General features: G+C 43.8%; 1 protein-coding gene and 1 non-coding gene across 3 annotated transcripts in view; one reads left to right on the forward strand and one right to left on the reverse strand.

The window, feature by feature from the left end:
* The window catches only part of PPM1H (protein phosphatase, Mg2+/Mn2+ dependent 1H), a 320,464-nt gene that overhangs the window by 125,843 nt on the left and 175,593 nt on the right, over positions 1-19,028 (forward strand). For both annotated transcript variants that reach the window (XM_007516868.3, XM_060195008.1), the window contains exons 3-4: positions 1,534-1,878; positions 15,316-15,428. In XM_007516868.3, the coding sequence (XP_007516930.1) occupies positions 1,534-1,878; positions 15,316-15,428 (458 nt within the window). The remainder of the gene's footprint in view (positions 1-1,533; positions 1,879-15,315; positions 15,429-19,028) is intronic.
* Positions 8,033-8,092, reverse strand: LOC132539654 (U7 small nuclear RNA). Its single transcript, XR_009550985.1, has one exon. It is a non-coding gene; the product is annotated as a U7 small nuclear RNA (small nuclear RNA).

Here is a 19,028-nt window from a genome sequence, read left to right on the forward strand (position 1 = left end):
AGGTGGGGAGCCGGGGGCTCAAACCGGGATCCTTAATGCTGGTCCTTGTGTTTTGTGCCAGGTGCGCTTAACCCACTGTGCTACTGCCCGGCTCCCAGAAATGCAGTTTTAAAGAGCACACATGAGTAACAGCGTAAGTCACCACAGCTGCGTCGTATTTTTCAACCTCATTCTGAGAAGGGCCAGAAGAGCTCTAGTGAGTTCTGTGAAAAAGCAAGTTACTGTTTATTGCAGCAAAGGTAGACAACCCCAGCAGTCAGAAATTGATACTGTATGCACCCTACCTTCTTAATCTCAGTACTTAATACCCTTTCCTACAGCATAGATTGTGTGCATATATAGTCCAAACATGTTTTTTGATATATGTGTGTGTTTGCCTCCAGGTTTATTGCTGGGGCTTAGTGTCTGCACTAGGAAACCACTGCCCCTGGTTGTTGTCATTATTGTATTTTGTTGTTGTTGCTGCTGTTGTTGTTGGATAGGACAGAGAGAAATGGAGAGAGGAGGGAAAGACAGGGGGAGAGAAAGATAGACACCTGCAGACCTACTTCACTTTCCGTGAAGCAACCCCATTTAGGTGGGGAGCCGGAGGCTTGAACCGGAATACTTGTGCTGATCTTTGCACTTTGCACCACCATGTGCACTTAACCCAGTGCACTATCTCCTGGCCTCCAAACATGGTTTTTAAGTGTTCGTCTGAAAAGAGTTTAGAAATCAGCTGGCTAGTATGAAGTCCACAGTAGATGAAAGGATGCAGGACCATAGGGAGCTTTAGGTTAAGAAGAGGAAACAGAAAGAAGGCTGAGTGATAGCTGGAAAAGTGAGGGAGACAGGAAATATGAAAAGGAGATTAGTGGTGGCTGTGTTGTGCGAGACTTGACTAGCTTGAGTGTCTAAGGAAAAGATATGTTTTAAAACTTCAGGGTGTGGACTCCACATAGATGGTACCATTACCTTCTAGTCTAATGGGGCCTAAAGGGAAAAAAATTTGGTCTGTGTTCTGTATATTTTTTCTTTTCTTTTCTTTTCTTTTCTTTTCTTTTCTATATTGGAGCACTACTCATCTCTGGCTCATGGCATTGCTGGGGATTGAACCTGGGATCACAGAGCCTTGGGCTGAAAATCTGAACCACTGTGCTATCTCCTATCTCCCCAGCCTTCTATGTATTTCCTTTTGACAAATTCACAAAAATGGTTTTTCTCTAAAGACTGGGATGAAGAAGAAGAGAGGCTAGATTAGATCTAAGACATGTCTGTATGGAGTTTCACCTCAAATAGCTACAGGTGAAATGAAAGATCTCAGACTCAGGTGGGTTAGCAGCCAAGTGTGTGGTGAGCTGAACTCCTGCTGGGTGCAGACTGGATATGATTAATCCTCTGGATGGTGGGTAACAGCAGTAACAGATCTGGGACCCCCTCAGCGGGGTGTGTCAGACTCCAGCTGTTTGCAGACCAGACTTTGCAGAGCCCCAGTTCCCCTCTGGGCCTGTGCCTTCATGCTTCTCACCCCTCCTTATTGCCTTCTCCCACCAGGAATCAGAAGGTGTCTCCTGCCACTACTGGTCCCTGTTTGATGGCCATGCGGGGTCTGGGGCTGCAGTGGTGGCTTCCCGCCTGCTGCAGCACCACGTCACAGAGCAGCTGCAGGACATCGTGGAGATCCTCAAGAACTCAGCCATCCTCCCACCCACCTGCTTGGGCGAGGAGCCTGAGAACACACCCGCCAATAGCCGCACTCTGACCAGGGCCGCTTCACTACGTGGAGGAGTGGGGGCCCCAGGCTCTCCCAGCACCCCACCCACGCGCTTCTTCACAGAAAAGAAGATCCCACATGAGTGCCTGGTCATAGGGGCACTGGAGAGTGCCTTCAAGGAAATGGTAGGTACCCTTAAGAGTCAAGAGAGCAGGGACCCAGCAGATCATTCAACCGATGCCTGGCTTCTTGGATGGTCCACAAAAGGACTTTTCTCTGTCCTGTCCAGGGTGACATGATCCTCCTCCAGACATTCCTCCTTAATAACAGAGCTTCTATTTTACAGTAGGAATTGGCAGCAGGGTGGCAAAAATGGAGAAGCTACTGAAGTGGGGCAGCACATAAGACAGTGGGCTTGTTATGAGATGCATGTTCTGCGGCTTTCCTTCCAGCCTTCTTCTGTTCATGCCGCCTGTTGATGTTCACTTAAATGAAATCTGAGCATGTTTGCCATCTGTTGTACAAATGCGTAGCAACTCCAGATGTTTGAGCAAGCAATGCTTTTAGTCAAGGGCTCAGCAGTAGCCTTCCTGTCACCAGTCTCACCTGAAAAAGCTATCATACCTTGACCAACAATAAGTTTTTTCATAGCTCAGAAACTGCTGGAGAATGGAGGGAGTGACATCCTAGAAACATTTGTTTCAGTCAGGAGCATGGATTGTTTATCCATTTAAAAGTGAGTGTATCTAGGGCTGGGAGAGAACTCCATCAAATGCATGCCTTACCATGTGTAAGGACCCAGGTTCTAGTCCTGACAGCCATGGAGCACCAGGGGAAACTTCACAGACAGTACAGTGGTGTTTCTTCTCTTCTGTCTCTCTCTCTCCCTGTCTATACCTGAAATGAAGAGTGAAAAATCAGTCCAAGTGCAATGGAATAATACATTGAAGGGTCTTGACACCTCCAGGAAAAGAGAATGTGTTTGCTTCAGAGACGAGCAGAGGGCAGCTACTCTCAGTGCCTCTTGCTGCCCCTGCCCCCAGTCTGGTGAGAATGCATACAGGAATCTGTTTTCACTCCAGCCTCTCCAGGCTCACTGTCTACTGAGATGATGATTTTAGTGTCAAAAAAATCTCTCTCCCGAGTAGCTTCCTGCATGCTGCCCAAGACTATGAGATGTTTAAGGATGCTGTAAGGAATACAGTAGGAAGAGTGGGTGTCAGTGGTCTCAAAACCTGGAGATTAGAAAGTGATAACAAGGGACCGGGTGGTGGCGCACCTGGTTGAGCGCACATGTTACAGTGCTCAAGGATCTGGGTTTGAGCCCCCGGTCCCCACCTGCAGAGGGAAAGCTTTGCAAGTGGTGAAGCAGTATCGTATGCTTTACATTGGCTTGTTCTAGCCCTCCCCCGCCAAGAGAATTAGATCAGGCCTGCTAATTTCGTGGGCCCGCTTGGCCCTGCCCGAAGGAAACCCGCCAGAGTTCCAGAGTGACAGAGTTCCTGGGTTCCTGAGTTCCAGAGTAAGAGAGAGTGCTTGCGCCGCCGCAAAGAGACAGCAGAGTTCTGTTTGGTGATTAGTTTGTCTTAGTTTATGAATCGTTGTTCCTGAATAAAGAAATACAGCTTCCCTGCCCAGCCGTTGTCTCCGCGTCTCTGTTACCCGCCCGTGAAGCCAACCCGCCCGGCAAGAGCTTCTGAAATTTTAACAACAAAGCAGGGCTGCAGGTATCTCTCTTTATCTTTCCCTCTCTGTCTCCCCTACCCTCTCGATTTCTGGCTGTCTCTAGCCAATAAATAAAGATAATAAAATTTTAAAGAAGAAAATGATGACAAGATGTGAAGTGTGGCAAAGAGTAGCATGAAGCATCTCCTTAGAGTTGATGACACACCGTGTGTGTTTACCATGACATTATGACAAGTTACTGATAACTTATCCCCTGTTGCTGTCTCTGGTGCTCCATGGCTGTCAGGGCTGGAACCTGGGTCCTTACACATGGTAAGGCATGCATTCCATGGAGTTCTTTCTCAGCCCTAGATACATTTAAATAGATAAACAATGGGAGAAGAAAAATAAATAGTATTAGATAGCGTTGTCGGACTTTGGAAGACGACAGAAGTTGTTCCTATGTTCACACCTCCAGTTGACATTCTCTCCTCACTTTTACTCGTCTCTCTTTGATCTTTGCACTTTTCTCACAGACACAATTTCCCATTTGATTAGTGAGTGGTATAAAATGCACCTGCATTTCAGGTACATGTCTGATTGACTTCAACCCTTTGGTGCCACTGCCCCCCTCCCAAAAAAAAATACTTGGGGGCTCCAAAGGTGAGTCAGAAAGGGAAGTGACTGCTCCTTGACTTGGTATAATTTTTCTTTTGCCTCCAGGGTTATCGCTGGTGTCTGAAAAAGCATTAAGATATAAAGAAGAACTAATTATTTAATAATCAGGAACCTAAAGGCAAGAATATAACAGATGATATTTAGAGTCTCCATTTTGGAAAAAGCTAGGAAATCTATTTTAGATATATTCCAAGGGGCCCATGACTTTACTTATTTTTGCCTGAGCCTGACAGCTAACATGCAGATGGACCCATGGTATTGTCTGGGAAGATGGTATCAGAGTTGGAAATAGGAATAGAAAGCTGGATCAGGGAAGAGAGTAGCTCCCAAATCTGGGGAAAATCTGTAAATACCATTAACCCATCTATTTATGTAGAAGTGCTGTATTTTCAGTTATATCCACTAGAGGTCAATGTCATACTGAGTCAGGCCTTCACGAGAGGCTCAGACTGTTCTTCCCTTCAATGAATCAGACTTATAAGCAACCACTGTACTTGAACTGAGAATCCTCATCCAGAAGAGTACTTGCTAAAGTACCTTCTGCTTGTCTTTTGAATTTTTTTAAACCTTTAATTAAACAGTTTACTTCATCAGACTTTTCTTGAAGATTGAGTTGCCCAGAAAAAAAAAAAAGTGTCACTTTCCTGTGTAATTCATGTCAGCAATGAATGGGCATTGAGAACCAGCTATATACGGTAAGACCTCCTTGGCAAGGAGCATTGAAGAAACCAGGCAGCAATGAGTATTACAGTGAGGTGGGAGTTGGTTCATCCCATAGAGTGCTAACCTTCTGTCCTGGAACCACTTGGAGCAAGATGGACAACACCAGGCAATCTCTGTGGATTAAGAAGCATTGCTATGGTGCTTCTCTCTCTCTCTCTCTCTCTCTCTCTCTCTCTCTCTCTCTCTCTCTCTGAAAAAAATATCCAGGAGGCCACTCTGGTCTCGTGTCTGCAAAACTCTAAATTCATTCTGTAGTGCCAAGTTGGGGGGGGAAAGTGATGAAGTCAAAGGTGCCTTGAACAAGTGATGCTTAGAGGGAAGTCAAGCAGATAGGTGTGGGGGGCTGGCATGGCAGTGTGTTCTGAGCAGCATGAGCTACTTAAGTGAGAGACCACATCGGAGGAAGAGCCTCTATAGGCCAGAGGTAGCAGGCTGACCTTTACCATGGACAGGAGACAGATTTCAAGAGTAGGACTGACAGAAAGTGAGTGGAGAAGTGTTGTGGCCCCCACCTGATGAGGACCTGATGTGCCGCTTTGCAGAGTCTTAGCCTGAAGCCCAGTCTCTTCTCCAGTCCATCCCACCTGGCAGCTTCCTCCTCCCACTCCAGTTTTCCCCAGTTTGCCTCTCTCTCTCTCTCTCTTTCCCTCTCTCTCTCTTTCCCTCTCTCTCTCTTTCTCTCTCTCTCTCTGCAAGTATTGGAAGCCTGTGTTTGGCCTTATTGAGAGTACACTTGAGCTCTTCGGTTCTCATGGCTCTTGGTAGATTAGTACTTTTCTGCTCGGTTATGGACTGAGCCAGTTGACACCTGCTATCTCAGATTAGTATTGATACTGCCCCCTTTTATTCTCAAAATGGTCCCTGTTTGAATGATGTCTTAAGTTTACCTTAAGTGCAGATGTGTGCTTTTTTTTTTTAATTCTTTGCTTCATAGAGGACTTGAGAAAAAAAACCTATACCAGGGGGCTGGGCAGTAGCACAGTGAGTTAAGTGCACATGACACAAAGTGCAAGCACCAGCATAAGGATCCCGGTTCAAGCCCCCAGCTCTGCACCTGCAGCGGGAGGTCACTTCACAAGCAGCGAAACAGGTCTGCAGGTGTCTGTCTTTTGTCCTCTCTGTCTCCCCTCCTCTCTCGATTTCTCTCTGTCCTATCCAACAACAACAGCTGTAACAATAATAACAATAACAACCACAGCAAGGGCAACAAAAATGGGAAAAATGGCCTCTAGGAGCAGTGGATTTATGGTGCAAGCACCAAGCTCCAGCAATAATCTTGGAGGCAAAAAAAAAAAAAAGCCTATTCCTGTCTCCATGATACACCTGTGTTTTTATTCGTTTTGTTTTTATCTACCTGGTCTGATTTGGAATTTTTACCTTCAGCTGTTCAGAAGTGGCACACTCAGGATTCCCTGACCATTCCTAAACTCTTTCCTGTGAACAGCCAGGGACTCTTTAGCTTTCCTGTTTCTAGGTTTACTTTGATGACTACAAATTCTGTGCTTTTTTGTACTTCCACAATAAGGAAATTCAGTATTGAATAAGGTCCAGTCATTTGGGGTTTGTGGCTCTGTTGCTTTCATTCACACTTCTAACCCCTAAATATTCTCCAAGTCCTGTACCCAAGTCTCAGATTTCCTGTGCCAGGGATAGCTCCTGCATCTACTCCTCCAAAGGTCAGAATCTAACTTATAATAGCATTAAAGGCAAAACTTTCCTTTTTCTTAAGGGTTTTACTTTATGTGTGACTATTCAGCACTATAGACTCAAAGTCTTTGGTGTTCCTTTCTCTCTGTGCAGTGTCCCTTAAAAAAAAAAAAAAAAAGAAAGAAAGAGAAAGAAAGAAAGAAAGAAAGAAAGAAAGAAAGAAAGAAAGGAAGGAAGGTTTATTTCCATGTGAGACAAACCAAATAATGCTCAGTTTTGGAATAGCGTGGTGCTGAGTATTGAACTTAGACTGAGACATGCAAGTCTAGCACACTACCACTGTGTTATCTCCCAGACCTTTACATGTCTTTCTTAATCACTGCTGTTTATTGAGCTTAAATTTTTAACCAGCATTCTTCTATATTTCATAGGAGTCTAGATTAAAAGATTTTATTTTATATCTGGGGAACCACTTGTAATCACACATTATAAAAATAAGTATATATAATGACTCATTTTTTTTACCTAACCCTTCTTTTTTTTTTATTTAAGAAAGGAGACATTAACAAAACCATAGAATAAGAGGGGTACAATTCCGCACAATTCCCATAACCCCATCTCCATATCCCATCCCCTCCCCTGATAGCTTTCCCATTCTCTATCTCTCTGGGAGTATGGATCCAGGGTCGTTGTGGGTTGCAGAGGGTGGAAGGTCTGGCTTCTGTAATTGCTTCCCCGCTGAACATGGGGGTTGACTGGTCGATCCATACTCCCAGTCTGCCTCTCTCTTTCCCTAGTAGGGTGGGGCTCTGAGGAAGTAGAGCACCAGTACACATTGATGGGGTCGTCTGTCCAGGGAAGTCTGGTCAGCATCTTGCTGGCATCCGGAACCTGGTGGCTGAAAAGAGAGTTAATATACAAAGCCAAACAAATTGTTGAACAGTCATGGACCTAAAGACTGGAGTAGTGCAAATGAAGTGTTGGGGGGTATTCCCTGTAGTCTCTTGTGTACTTCTGCTTTCACGTATATATTTTTCCCCTAGTTTATGGGAACGGGTGAAATGACTTTATTGGGAGGTATTAATGGTTTATAGTACAGTTGTCTCATTTTAAAATATACTTTATTGGGGGGTGTTAATGGTTTAACAGTTGTTGACACATAGATACAACCTCTCATCTCTCCGATAAATGCCTGTGAGAGACTTGCTTCCCAACCTAGGTCCTTGCCCCCATCATACCCCGAGCCCCATCCTTCCCTCTCCTTCCCCAGAGTGTTTTGCTTTGGTGCAATACATCACAGCCAATCCAGGTTTTACTTTGTTTTCTCTTACTGCCCTAGGTTTTAAGAAATATTTTTCTTTATTTATTTTGGATAGAAACAGAGAACAGTTGAGGGGGAGAGAGGGAAAGAGGACACGTGCAGCACTGCTTTGCCACTCATGACACTGACACTTCCTCTCTGCAGGTGGGGACCAGGGATTTGACTTCAGGTCCTTGAGCACCATGATGTGTGCACTCAATAACTGTGCCACTGCCCAGCCCCAACTGTCCTAGTTTCTTTTGTGTGTGTGTGTGTGTGTGTGTGTGTGTGTGTGTGTGTGTGTGTGTGTGTGTGCAGGAGGTGGAGGGAGCTTCTGGTAGTGACTAGAAGACTTGCCAGACAAGTCTAAAAGAGCTGTAACACTGTCCTAGTTTCTTACATTAGTTCCGTGGAACTTACTGTTTCACTTTTAATGTTCTACATAACAGTAAATAAAATAGTGAAATGTTGACATCTCTCCAAAAGGATAAATTGGTTTAAAATATTTTGAAACATCAAGTCGGAATAAATAATAGCTATTTCTGGGGGAAGGGAAGTATGTACTGGTCACAAAATTAAAATGTAACAGAAGTAGGAAAAGTGCTTTTGAGCAAAAGGAGCTAACAGTTGGTCAAGTACTGCAGGCTTGGTTGAGAACACTGTTCTCCCTTTCATCTCTGATCCCTAGGTTGCCAGGCTCAGTGCACAGCTTATGCTGATGGTGACCTCTGAATGCCCCCCCCCCCCACGGCTGTAACACACAACTGCATACACTGGCAGTGGGGGGTGGGGGGTGGGGGGAAGGGTCTTGCCAGATGTCCTGTTGTATCTGTCTCACTTTGGCTCTTCATAGTGGTATGGAAAGTGAACCTTGGCTTCCTGAAGGCCCAGAATCTCAAAGACTGGTTTACTTCATTTCCACTTCCTGACAATAATTGGTAACAATGCCTTAATGTAGTAGCTGAGTTGTATCACCTGTTATGTTGAGGTTGTTGCTTGGCCTGGGATGACAGCTGTGAATAAGAAACATGTTTTCTATGTCCTGAGAAATCTCCTTCCTGCTTCCTTATGCAAACAGTGTTGACCTGTCAGCCTTTCATACTTATGCAGGAAGTGACTGCCTTTGTTGGTGTAGTGATAAGAGACCTTTGCCCTCTTAAGAATTAGAACCAAGACAACAGTTTCTAGCCCTGTAGCCTGTCACCCAGAGTATTTTGAGTTCTAGGTATAGGCAAGAAGCTCTCAAAGATCTATCCAGTTTTCTTTTCAGTGTGGGTATAGACTCCTCATCGCAGTGAAGAATGTTCTGGAAGCTTAGTTATAATAAAGAAAAATGGCAATAGTTTTACTTGTAAAACTACCACATGTCTTTCTTACTGAGTGAATCAGTTGGAAATAACATTCACCTTAGCTTTGTTGGTTAGAAAAATATAGTGTGGGGGCTGGACGGTAGTACAATGGGTTAAGTACACATGGTGCAAAGCACAAGGACCAGCGTAAGGATCCCTGTACAAGCCCCCAGTTCCCCACCTGTGGGGTGGGGGGGTCACTTCACAGGCAGTGAAGCAGGTCTGCAGGTGTCTATCTTTCTCTTCCCTCTCTGTCTTCCCTTCCTCTCTCGATTTCTCTCTGTTCTATCCAGCAACAATGACAGCAATAACAATAATAGTAGTAGTAACAATGATAAACAACAAGGGCAACAAAAAGGAGAAAAATAGCCTCCAGGAGCAGTGGCAGCGAGCCCCAACAATAACCCTGGAGACGAAAAGAAAAGAAAAGAAAAGAAAAATATTGTATAGCATCACTATGATGAAGAGTACCACCATGAATTTATTTATAGTTTAGAAATCCTAATTTGTTTAAAGTATCACATTTACAGTAAATGATAGACCTGCATGCCTGTCCACATTTAAAGTAGAGTTTTGGTTTTTCTTTTTGGTCGAAGAGGAAGTCCAAGAAAGAAGCATGCAATTCCATCAGAAGCCAGAAGGTGGCAATATTAGGCAGTGCTCGTTTTCTTCCCCTTTGCTTGGCTGGGGAAGAAACAAGATTGGCTTGTTATAGAATAAACCGAAATTAGACCTGGGTACTAAAAAAATGCAGAATCTTGTTATTGGTGACTGACACTATTAGCAGTGTTCTCAGAACCATGTTTTAACCTAGCTAGGGGGAGCTGCCAAGTCGTATTGAAACTACCCAACCTTCACTCCCTTCTGTTGTCTGACGCTGCTTTCCTCTTGCAGTGTGAAATCAGTCAGAAACAAAGAGTGACCCTGGAGTTGCATCATCTCTGGGACTTTCAAACCAAATTACAACCATCCTGAGCAATATGTTTTCTTTCTTGCTGTTCTTTCATGCTTCATTCATCTCATTTCACTCACATTTCTCTCCTATTGCTCGCCCTTCTTTGAAACAGAAAGCAAAATAAAATTTCAGATCTTAAAAATTAGATCTTCTTCTTTGATTGAAAGATAAATCAGGCTTACATGTAATATTTAAGTAAATAGATATAACACTAGATAGATCAGTCCTGCTAAGTAGAAAGCCTGGAGAAGTCTACAGGACTCTTGATTGACTAGATAAATCAATTATCTTGTTAATTGACTCATTTGAGTCCATTTAAGTAATCCTTTTAGATCATACTTGAAAAGGAATGATAATATATGTGTATATTTTACTAAATAAGCCATTCTAGATTTACATCTTGGGGTTTACTGACAGCCAGATGAGGGAATGGTCCAAATCAGTTCTGGCTTAGCACAAAGCAAGAAGCAGTTTTTCCCATGATTTCAGTAATTTGATTGTAAAATGTATGTGAACAAGAGACAAAAACCACTGTTCTGCTGTTTATAATGTCCATTTCACTTTTTCCTTTTTTGTTTTTATGTGGAGTGAGGGTCAAATCCAGAGCCTCATGCATTCTACTGCTGAACTACCTCTTACTTTCATTAATTAATAAAACAAACAAACAAATAAAACCCCTCAACCTTGCAGCTAGCAAAATAGTTCACCTGAATAATATCCCTGTGTTGTCATATGCTCGACCAACCTTTGAGCTTGGCCCCCCTCTACATTGGTATAAACTCTAGTATCTTTGTCTATCAATTTCTTTTTTTTTTTTTTCTCCTCCAGGGTTATTGCTGGGGCTCAGTGCCTGCACTACGAATCCACTGCTCCTGGAGGCTATTTTTTCCCTTTTGTTACCCTTGTTGTTTGTTGTTGTTCTTATTATTACTGTTATTGCTGTCATTGTTGCTGGATAGGACAGAGAGAAATGGAGAAAGAAGGGGAAGACAGAGGGGAGAGAAAGATAGACACCCACAGAACTGCTTCATTGCCTGTGAAGTGAGCCCCCTGAAGGTGGGGAGCCGGGGGCTTGAACCAGGATCCTGACTCTGGTCCTTGCACTTTGTGCCATGTGCACTTAATCCTCTGTGATACTGCCCAGCCCCATCTGTCAGTTTCTCAATCTGAAAAGTCATCCAGTAGCACTGAAGTACTGGCAGTGACCAAAAAATAAATGTAATTGTACATTTTTATGTGTTTTTTTTCTTTTTTTATCAAAAGTGTGAGAAGCTGTAGCTAATTGGAAAAGTCGAGGGTTTGAAGAACCTAGGCAGTTAATTCAGTAGTAAATACGCCTTTATTAACTTCGTTAATCATGTTTGATCTGGTAGTAAAAAGAACCACCCAGATGGTCCTTTAATGTTTCTTTGAGAACAAGATTTTGTGAAATATCTTTTAAAGAGGAGTGGGTGGTGGAGGAAAAATATAAATGTGCTATTTTGGCTCCTAGGGAAGGGTGAGGGGGATGCAATTATTTTTAGAATATGCTCTAGTTTTACCAGTTTTAGAAGAAATGAGTGTATTTAATATTCAGGGGGAAGAAGTCTGTGCAAAGACCTATTTCAAATCCCAGACACTTGATTCCAGAAAGCACACATATAATTAAAGTCTCTGTGTTTACATTCACGCGACTCGTTTTACCACATGAATAGAGGTTTAATGAAAGCATACATATATTAGCAAAGTTTTTTTGTATAGAAAGTCACTAGACTTTAGTCCACTATTTACGTGAAAGTGCTGCCAGATTTTGCTTTTTTTCTTACCGGAAGAGCTACAGAAGAAATGAAATTGAAAGATTGAAAAGGATAAAGAAATCATTATTTAAATTAGGAAAAAATGTCTTGAAGTGCTCTATTAATACTAGCACAAGTGATTAACTAGGTCGACTAACTAGAATGATCCCCCTAAAGTGTAAGGCAAATATAAGCCCTGATATAGTAGAAAAATTTAGTGTCTGACAGTCTGCCTTGGTTTCTTGGGTGGATTAAATAATTTTTTTAAAAAAATATTTTTACAGTTTATTTTCATGGAGACCAGAGAGCCCCATTCATTGTCCCAGGGATTCACTGGGACTTCTGGGCCCCTGAGGCACCAGGAAAGGGATTTAAAATTTTTCTGATTAGATTTTTCTTGTGATGTTGACCAATAGCACCCCTCTGCTGCAGAATAAACTTGTTTGAGTCCCAGGGAATCGGTCCATGGGCGGCTGTTTCAAATGGACTTTCTGTAGGCTAGCGTGACCCCCCCCACCCCGCCTCTTTTGATGTCCCCATTGATTTTACGAAGCCATCAAAAATTACTCACACTTCAGTCTGTGGGCAGCAAGCAAGCCGTCGGATGTTCAGGAGCTTTGAACAAAAGTTGTCTTTCATTCAGACTTTCGTTATTCAAACACATTGATTCTGCCTGTGAAGGGATGACTTGTGTAGCTAGAGTAGTTCCTGCCAAATAGTAAAATCAGTGTTAGGTGTGAACTTAAAGTACAGATATATATATATATAGTTTTTTTTTCAATGAAAATGTTTTTTCTATCATAAGATGAACTCTCATATATACATGCAAAAAAGAATGACTAAAGCTACCCACAGACTTCTTTCTTTTTTTATTATTCTTTTTTATTTAAATTTTTTATTATCTGTATTTTACTTACTGGACATAGACAGCCAGAAATCGAGCGAGAATGCAGTGATAGAGAGGGAGAGACAGAGAAACACCTGCAACACTGCTTCACCACTTGCAAAGCATTCCCCCTGCAGGTGGGGACCGGGGGCTCAAACCTGTGTTCTTGTGCACTGTAACATGTCCTCTCAACCAAGTGCCACCCTTCCCCCACAGACTTCTTTCTGAATAGGGTTATTGCTTCTGAGTTATTTTTTTGTATTTTTGGAGGTTTGACAGGCAAAACTGAATTCCCAGTGTTTTTGTTCTTTTTTCTTTTACTTATTCTATCTCAGCTAAAACCCACACTCCTTCCTTCACCCTCAGTGTTCTAATAGCCATTTGTTCGTGCTTATCAATTGACTACATTTTAACTGAGATTTGGGTTGCTGCTAAATCTCTCAGTGGGCTTTTGATTTGTCTTGTAATCCTGCTGTTGGAGAAACTTGAGGAAGCAGTTCTCATGGAGAGGTCAATGAATGATAGTTGAGAGATGACTTGGAAACCCAGGCACTTTATTTTATTTATTTATTTTTCCAGAGCACTGGTCAGCTCTGGCTTCTGGCAGTGCTGCAGATTGAACGTGGGATTTTGGAGGTGCAGGCACAAAAAGCCTTTTTGCATAACGCTATGCTATCTCCCCAGTCCCTGGCATTTTTTTAAATATACATCTCATTTCTCATTTAAGAAGTGACTAGCCTAGGTATAAACTTTGAGGAACAGTCCATGAATGGGGGGACAGGGCAGTCCTGTTCTCTCCATCATTGAGCTTCCAGGCTCCCTGGGAAGGATCTAGGTGTAGCCTGCTAAGCCCTTCACAAACACACCATCTAAGTTTAGCCTCATGACAGTCCCTTGAGAAATCTGATTTTTACAGAGATTAATTTTGAAAGTCCAGTAAAGTCCTCCTTGACAGCTGGTCTCATGCCCCTTCAATACTGAAATGCCTCTCATTTCTGAACAACCATGTCTCATATACACAAATGGTCGCCCTCCAGCTCCCAACCTTCTCTCCCTCACACCTTAGTTCAATTCTACTGTGTTGCTTACTCCAAGTCCTGTCTTTTGTACTTTCCCGCTACTACCTTGAGCACCAGTCCTCTATTCTACCCTCTACCTCAACTCAGGCTCGCTTTCTATTTCTAGTCTACCATTGGCAATTTATCTAACTTACATTACTGCCTTTGGCCCTTGGAACAAAGTAGTTGCTGTTAGATGCTGGATTGCTCAGTTCTCTCCCCCTTTCCGTAAGAAGGCTGACTGAAGCAGCTGGGAGTTTCTAAGAGTCAGAGAAGTACCCTGGCCAGAGGTCTGTCTATGACCAGCCTTCATTTTCCCTCCCTTCGCCCCCACTGGATTATTGCTGGAGTGGGTGGTGTTATTTTAACTAGCATCCAGTCTGCTTTCCTAACTCAACTCGCATGTTTTCTAAGGTCACAGATGCCTGGCTTCTGTCCCTGACATCGACTTTCATGGATATCAGAGTCTTCAGGGTAGTACATATTTGTCAATAAATGGGTTAGTCCATAAAAAATAAATTCTTGGGAAGGCCTCACGAGTTGACAGGTTTCCCGGGAAGAGAATAGATCAGAGTCTAAACACCAGCCAAGTAAATATGGGCATGATATCCATTTCTCTGTATCTGAATGATCAGAGTAGAGACCTGGATTTGAGGACAAGGTGAGAGAGAGCCTTGGTGTGAAATGTCTAGCTGCCCCACACTGAGGAAGTGTTCCCTGCTTGTCAGCCACCACGGTGTCATGCACTGAACAGAGGTCATGGCCCTTGCAGCTGCCTTCTTCTCCATCTGGAAAAGAAGCTCTTTGATGGAGTCTTTGGGGTTCACAGCTTTGAGCAGATCCAAGTACTGCTACCTGTCAGCCTCTCTGCTGTATCCTGTCAGCTCAGGTTCTGCACACAAAAAATAAAGTTGTCGGGGGTCAGGCGGTAGCGCAGTGGGTTAAGTGCACATGGCATAAAGCACAAGGACTAGCACAGGGATCTAGGTTCGAGCCTTCAGCCCCTCCTCACCTGCAGGGAGGGGAGTTGCTTCACAGGCGGTGAATGAGGTCTGCAGGTGTCTATCTTTCTCTCCCCCTCTGTCTGCCCTCCTCTCTCCATTTCTCTCTGTTCTATCCAACAACAACAGCAACAACAATAATAGTAATAACAACATCGATAAACAGCAAAGGGGAAAAAGCAGCCTCCAGGAGCAGATTCGTAGTACAGGCACTGAGCCCCATCAATAACCCTGTAGGCAAAAAACAAAAAACAAAAAAAAAAGACGAAGTTGTCCATAAAGTATGCATTTATTGACCACAATGGCTTTTATTCTTCTTTGAGTTTTTATCTAGTTGTATCTGTTTGCCATCCTTTGTTTCCCACCTTTGGCCCTCAGACAGTCTAGAATGAGTCTGTTCTATGCTCGCAGTCTCTTCAGAAATGCTTATCAGGTGATAAGAAAGCAAGTACTAGAGATTTCCCTCTCCCTTCTTTGAAGCATTCACAGAGTCTTATGACTGTCAGATGATTGCACCTAAAGAAGTCTTTGACACAAGTGCCTGTGCAAGCCAGCTCCAACTTTGCTTTTTTTTTCTCCCCCCAGGACCTACAAATAGAGCGTGAGAGGAGCTCCTTTAATATATCTGGAGGCTGCACAGCCCTCATTGTGGTTTGCCTGTTGGGGAAGCTGTATGTGGCAAACGCTGGAGACAGCAGGTAAGTTGATTGGTTCTCAATTGCTTCTTATCAGATCCTGATAATTTTTACCTTAAAAAATGATTAGAGGCTGGCAGGTAGCTCACCCAGTAGAGTACACATGCAACCATGAAAAAGGACCTGGGTTCAAACCCTGGGCCATCACATGAGAGCATCTTCAGGGCAATTCATGAGCAGTGGAGCAATGCTAGTGTCTCTTCTTCTCTCCATGTCTCTTTGTTCATCTCAGTCTTTCATCCTCTACTTAGAGAAAAGAAAAAATGGCCACCAAGAATGGTGCAGTCATGAAAACACTCTGAGTCCTAGCAATTACCCAAGTGGAGAAAAAAATGATTATTAGAAGTGAAATAAGTATGCTCTGAGATGAGGTATTGGAGAAGGAGACACCTTTCGTTCTGACTAAAGTGCACATAGGAAGAATCATCGGGCCGGTATGAGAAAAAGGAAAGGCACTCTCCTCACTCATAGCAGCCCATGGACAGCCCCGCAGCTAGTCTAGCCAGTAGTGTGCAGATGGACTCTTCCTCAATCCCTGTCTCTCAGTGAAAACCTAGCAGAGGCTTTAAGCTATGGTAGTGGGAAGGGGGAGGGAGGTGAGTAAGAGGGTGTTTGGAGGGAACCTGGACTGACTCAACAGCTGATCCTGTTGTGCTCAGTGACTTTATACTGCCCCCATCCCACGAGCCCTTCTGTGAACATGTTCTCAGAGGCTGCAGTCTCCTTTTATCTGGGTTCAACTGAAAGGAATTTCAGCCCAGAGATCATTGCTAGCCCTTCCTCTCTCCAGCATTGCCAGGAATAAGGTGAAAGTGTGTTTTTGTTTCATCTTAAATAGTGGATACTTCTTCAGATAAATACAAGGAATCCTTTCATTGCAGATTTTATAAAAATAAAAGAACATGTATTATACACTTCTCTGCCCCCTTTAGATTTATTTATCTACTTCTTAAAGATTTACCTATTAGTAAAAGTGAAGGAGAACAGAGAGGGAGAGCTAGGGGTCCCACTAAGGACTTCATGTTTGAGAGTCAGTTCATTATCCATTGCACCATGTCCCAGACCACATTTACCTCTTTTTACCAGAGAGAAATTAAAAAGAGGCTCAACTCTGACTTAATGGCAGTGCCAGGAATCAAACTGATATCTCCGGGGTCTCAGCCATGAAAGTCTGTTGTGGGGTTAGGGAGACAGCATAATAGTTACGCAAACAGCTTTTATGCCTGAGGTTCAAGTCCCCAGATTCAATCCCCAGCACCACCATAAGCCAGACTGAGCAGTGCTCTGGTCTCTCTCTCTGTGTGTGTGTGTGTGTGTGTGTGTGTGTGTGTGTGTGTATCTTTTTCTGTATATCTTTCTCATGAAAATGAAATAAATAACATTAAGTTAAAAAAAAAGTCTGTTGTGTGAATACTACACCATTCCCCTGGCCTCCTGCCTCTTTAGCAACAAAATTTTTAGTAGGACCTTTTGAGAAAAAGTGATTATTCTGAAAGCAATCAAAGCTCTGGATTCTGATTAACCACAATGTTCTCAGAGGAGAAGTGATTTCCCTGCAGGGACTGCAGTCTTAGGATATACCTTCCTCTGCCCTTCTCCAAGGCTACTTGATTCTTTTCAGCCTCACCTGCTCTGACCCTCGTGGAGATATGACTCCACCCCCTCCCCTTTCCTGTCTCCATAGGGTTGTGGCTGCCATCTCTGTCACCTGGAAAACCAGCTCCCTGGGGTGGGGGTGGGGAAACAGTCTAGGAGTTTCCCTTTTCCTCACTACTTCCTTCAGTGCAGGACATTTAGGCCCATGGGAACCACATTCCCTCCAGGAAAGTATCCTTTTCCAATTCTTCTTCTTCTAGTGTTTGCCCTTCTTCCGTAGCCAGTCAACAGCGTCAGGTTGAGCCTGATGTAAAATTTCGAGACCTTCTTTGAATCTGGAGAGGTGGCAGTCATTGACTATGTGGGTCATAGTCTGTCTGTAGCCGCAGGGGCAGTTCGGGTCATCTCTGGCTCCCCAGCGATGGAACATAGCGGCGCACCGGCCATGGCCTGTTCGATAGCTATTGAGGAGGGCCCAATCATAACGTGCTAGGTCAAAGCCGGGTTGACGCTTGCAGGGGTCTGTGATGAGGTGTTTGTTCTTTACCTCAGCTGACTGCCAACTCTGTTTCCAAGAGTCTGGAACAGAGAAGTTCAGTGTAGGCGTAGGGGACCAGATTGGGTGACGAGACGTCAAGCGTTGGATAGGGTGGGCGAAGATATCCGCGTATATTGGCAGGTCCGGTAGACGCATAGACGCGGGAAATGAACTTAGATGATGCCGCATCCCGACAAATATCTGGCAGGGCGATGTTGCTAAGAACTGGCAGCCATGGAACTGGGGTGGAACGGATGGTTCCAGAAATTATCCTCATGGAGGAATATAATTTGGAATCGACCAAGTGGACATGGGGGCTACGGAACCATACTGGGGCACAGTATTCTGCAGTGGAATAGCATAATGCCAGAGATGATGATCGTAGTGTGGAAGCGCTCGCGCCCCATGAGGAGCTGGCCAGTCTTGCAATGATGTTATTCCTCACGCCCACCTTTGCTGCAGTTTTTATGAGATGTTCGTGAAATGACAGAGTGCGATCGAGAATAACGCCAAGATAGACTGGCTGGGCTTCATGCCGGATTCTCGTATCGCCAAGCTGCACATTAAACTCACGCGAGGCCGAGGCATGGTGTAGATGGAAAACCCTTTTCCATAAGGGTTCCTAAAACAAAGGAGAGTGAACTGGTGGTAATATACTAGATTTTCATGCCTGAGGCCCAGAGTTCCCAGGTTCAATCATTCTGTTATATGTGATTTTTTTTTTTGCCTCCAGGACTATCTCTGGGGCTCTGTGCCTGCACTATGAATCTGCTGCTCATGGAGGCCATTTTTCCTTTTTTGCCTGCAGGGTTATTGCTGGGGCTCAGGGTCTGCACTACAAATCCACTGCTCCTGGAGGCTGTTTTTTCCCTTTTGTTGCCCTGTTGTTCTTATTGTTGTTATTGCTGTTGTTATTGGATAGGACAGAGAGAAATTGAGAGAGGAGGGGAAGACAGAGGGGGAAAAACAGACACTGTCAGACCTGCTTCACCACTTGCAAAGTGACCTCCCTGAAGGTGGGGAGCCGGGACTCAAACCACAATCCTTACTCTGGTCCTTGCACTTTGCACCATGTGCACTTAATCTGCTGTGCTACTGCCTGACCCCCATGTGATTTGTTTTTATGAGACACACACAGAGAGAACAAAGCACTGCTCAGCTCTGTCTCATAAAAATAAATCTTTTCTGACATATTAGGAGGTCGCACAGTGGACAAAGCATTGAACTCTCAAGCATGAGGTTCCAAGTTCTGTTATCACATATACCAGATTGATGCTATTTTGTCGTCCCCCCTTCTCTTTATCATTAAATGGATAAATAAATATTTTTTATTATTAAAAATAGGAATTCTCAATCTTTGGGACCTTTTAACACACACACTATACAGGGCTGCCATCTTTTTGAGCTTGTTGGGAAACAGATGAGGGGATCAGGAGACAAAACTTCTCTGTTCTAATGAACTGAATCCA

The sequence above is a fragment of the Erinaceus europaeus genome, chromosome 7 (assembly GCF_950295315.1).
Source record: "Erinaceus europaeus chromosome 7, mEriEur2.1, whole genome shotgun sequence".
Lineage (NCBI taxonomy): Eukaryota > Metazoa > Chordata > Mammalia > Eulipotyphla > Erinaceidae > Erinaceus > Erinaceus europaeus.